Source organism: Rhizopus microsporus, assembly GCF_002708625.1.
Source record: "Rhizopus microsporus ATCC 52813 unplaced genomic scaffold scaffold_42, whole genome shotgun sequence".
In the NCBI taxonomy this organism is placed as follows: domain Eukaryota; kingdom Fungi; phylum Mucoromycota; class Mucoromycetes; order Mucorales; family Rhizopodaceae; genus Rhizopus; species Rhizopus microsporus.
This window is the reverse complement of record NW_019671957.1, coordinates 21,061-24,107: the sequence shown is the minus strand read 5'-3', so window position 1 is coordinate 24,107 and position 3,047 is coordinate 21,061. Positions and strand designations below refer to the sequence as shown.

At 36.2% G+C, this 3,047-nt stretch overlaps 1 protein-coding gene across 1 annotated transcript; it reads right to left on the bottom strand.

Annotated features, from left to right (window-relative positions):
* On the bottom strand, positions 1–942 carry RHIMIDRAFT_209546 (putative CDK1; the record flags this gene model as incomplete). The annotated part of the gene is made up of 1 exon (XM_023607148.1): positions 1–942. The coding sequence occupies one exon, from the start codon at positions 940–942 to the stop codon at positions 1–3; it is 942 nt and encodes a 313-aa protein (XP_023460972.1).
* Between the last annotated feature and the right edge of the window lie 2,105 nt (positions 943–3,047).

The following is a 3,047-nucleotide window of genomic DNA, read 5'->3' as shown; positions in this document are numbered from 1 at the left end:
CTAACTATCTTGTACTTTTGTAGGAGCACTGTTTTCAAAAAGGAATCTCACTTCATTAAAGTAAGCATGTTCTAAAGCATCCTTTGCACTAATTCTCATCTGAGGTTGATATTGAAGCATACGACTTAACAAGTCAATGCCAATTGGATCAATTGTCGTCAGAACCTGTGAGATATGTTGAGCAGGATAGATCACCTGAGGCGGCTTGTATTCTGGAAACTGAGATATGGTTGGCCATGTCTGTTCTGTAGGTGTTCCCAACAATCTGAATATTTTCTGTAGTTGATCTTCATTTGTTGATCCAGGAAATAGTGGGCGTCCTGTATACATCTCTGCCATGATACAACCCGCTGACCAGATATCGATTGATGTTGAATACATACGAGAACCCAAAAGGACATCAGGTGCACGGTACCAAAGAGTAACGACTTCATTTGAAAATGTGTTTACTGGAATACCAAAAGCACGAGCAAGTCCAAAATCACCAAGCTTTAATTGAAGGTGCTTGTTGATCAATAAGTTCTGTGGTTTCAAGTCTCTGTGTAAAACGCGGTTCTCGTGACAGTAGGCGATACCTCTTAAAAGTTGATACATAAAGGATTTGATGATACTGACGTCCAATGCACCACGCGTAGCACGTGCGGTTGAGTCCATGTATTTCTTGAGGTCTTGGTCCATATATTCAAACACAAGGCTTAGCTTGTTCTCTGTATGAATGATATCTTGCAAGCGTACAATGTTTGGATGTTTTAGTTCTTTCATTAAAGATATTTCACGAATGGCAGTAGATGGTGCTCCTTCTTCAGGATCCAGATGAATCTCTTTCAAAGCAACAATCTCTCCAGTTGCTCTATTTTTGCCTTTATATACTGTTGCATAAGTGCCTTCACCTAGTTTCTCTAATCGCGTATATCGTTGTTCGGGTGGATAACCTGTGGCCATTACGTTATCGGTTTTGCAGAAAAAAAAAGAAAAGGAGAAAGAGAGAGGGGAGTTTGGAATTTTGTTGACAAGTTTTGCCTTCTAAAAAAAGGGTTCTTTTCATTGTTTCATCATGAGTTCAAAGGCACGCTTCTCGAATATCTTCTTTTTCTCTCCTTTAAATTGTAAACTGCTACTGGTGCAGTTCTATATAGAAAGAGATGGCTGTAAAACGGTGCTTGAATTTCTTTATAAGATCCTGTTGTTCCTATGTTGATACATAAATTTAAAAAATCACTGTTTACATGGTCATTATACATTCTATAGGTTACTGTCTATCATTCCTCATAAAGGCAGTCCCCTTTATTATAAAGAAGTAAATAAATATTCATAAATAAATAGGATGTAATAGTCATAGGATTATGCAGCTTTTGTAGAAAGATGCTTCTCGAAAGGCTTTTTAATTGCTCCCTAGAGACACCTTTTTCATTTAATTAATAACTTACAAAGCCGAGATTCCCTTTCGAGGAACACATAGCATGCTTTTTATTCCAAGTGCACAGTACCCCCTGCTTCATTACTTATGTTATCCGTAAGCATATGCTCTCCTATCATAACATAGATAAGATATTGGCTTAAACCTGTTTAACAATAATCAGTTGATTACATGTGCTTCCCTTTGGAAAAAGTAGTCACAAGCCTGGTATTGAAACAGGAACACACATTTTTCACTTTTTTTGTTGCTGTTGTTGTTCAAGCAGATGAGACCATTTTTACTGCGACCTAAGCTTATAAAGATGTTTAACCTCATGTTGGGAGATTCTAACTGTTAATGAACTGACATTTGATTCTCTTTCGACATTAATTATACAATGAACCCTGTTCAAGAAACGAGAAAAAGCAAATATCCTTGGCTCAGAGGATCCCGTGACACTTGGATCTCGTACCATTATCATTCCACAAACAGAAACAAAACGGTAAACCAGATGGAAGCTTGGAAATAATTATTTGTCAAGTTGAACCAGGGTACAAAAGACAAAATTGTAGAATACGCATTCGGAAAGCTATATGGGATATTGAAGTGAAATAGCCTTGGTCTATAAGTACTCCTTTGTTCAAAAGCTTTATGGATATGGAAACTGCAGATATACTTCATGTTTATATATACAATGGTGTGCAAGCTTGTTGCAGAGATACACAAGATGGGTGAAGATGGGACTTATTTCAGGGCTTCCTTTTTTAGTTTGCACAAGTATACATTACAAGGTTTCTGAGTCGAGCCACCTTTGATTCACTTTTGCGCAGCGTCACGATTTTTTCGAGTTTGAATCAGGTTCTATGATTGTTATTGAAGAGTAACTGGATACAAGAAAAAACGAGACAAAGAAGTGTTGAAAGGAGCTTCTTTATGCTCCCACATTTAACATCAGTATGCCATTTTGCAGATAGTTGAAATAATTATCAAGAAAAAAAAAAATCAGAATCCCGAAAGATAATATTAAAAGCCAAGGATGTGCTATTAAGAAGAAAAGGTACGAGGCTGCATGTAAGAATCATGCATTGATGATGAGGGAGACCTCTTCAACTATTGTCAAATATCAAATTGTTGTGAGTGAGCCTAGGGTTTGCTTAGTATTCTTGGTCAATTATTGAATGTACTATTCTCGCTACAAAATGAGGATATGAATGATATAAAAAAGAATATGGGACATCAAGACTACAACTAGTTTTCGCGATATTCGTATAGAAAAATCAAATTTCCTTCCTTTTATAGCTACTGTTTTGTAATTCCTTTCATTTGCTTTCATATTTTCAGTGTACAAATCAACCTCCGGCACTACAAAAAAGGAAATAGATATATAAACATTGAATATGAAAATTTCCTTTTTCTCCTTTCTTTCACAAAGCAACATGAACGATACATTTCTACAGCATCAATTAAGCCAAGAAAGTGCATTGACAGATGCATTATTTGCTCTCTATCACTCATCTAAACACCATACGACAGAAAACATACAACGATTCATTGACTTGTGTAATTACTATCATCTAAAATATCCGCGTATGCATGATTCGTATTAATTTCGTTATTAGATGAACCTATTTGCCATTCTCTCCACAACAGT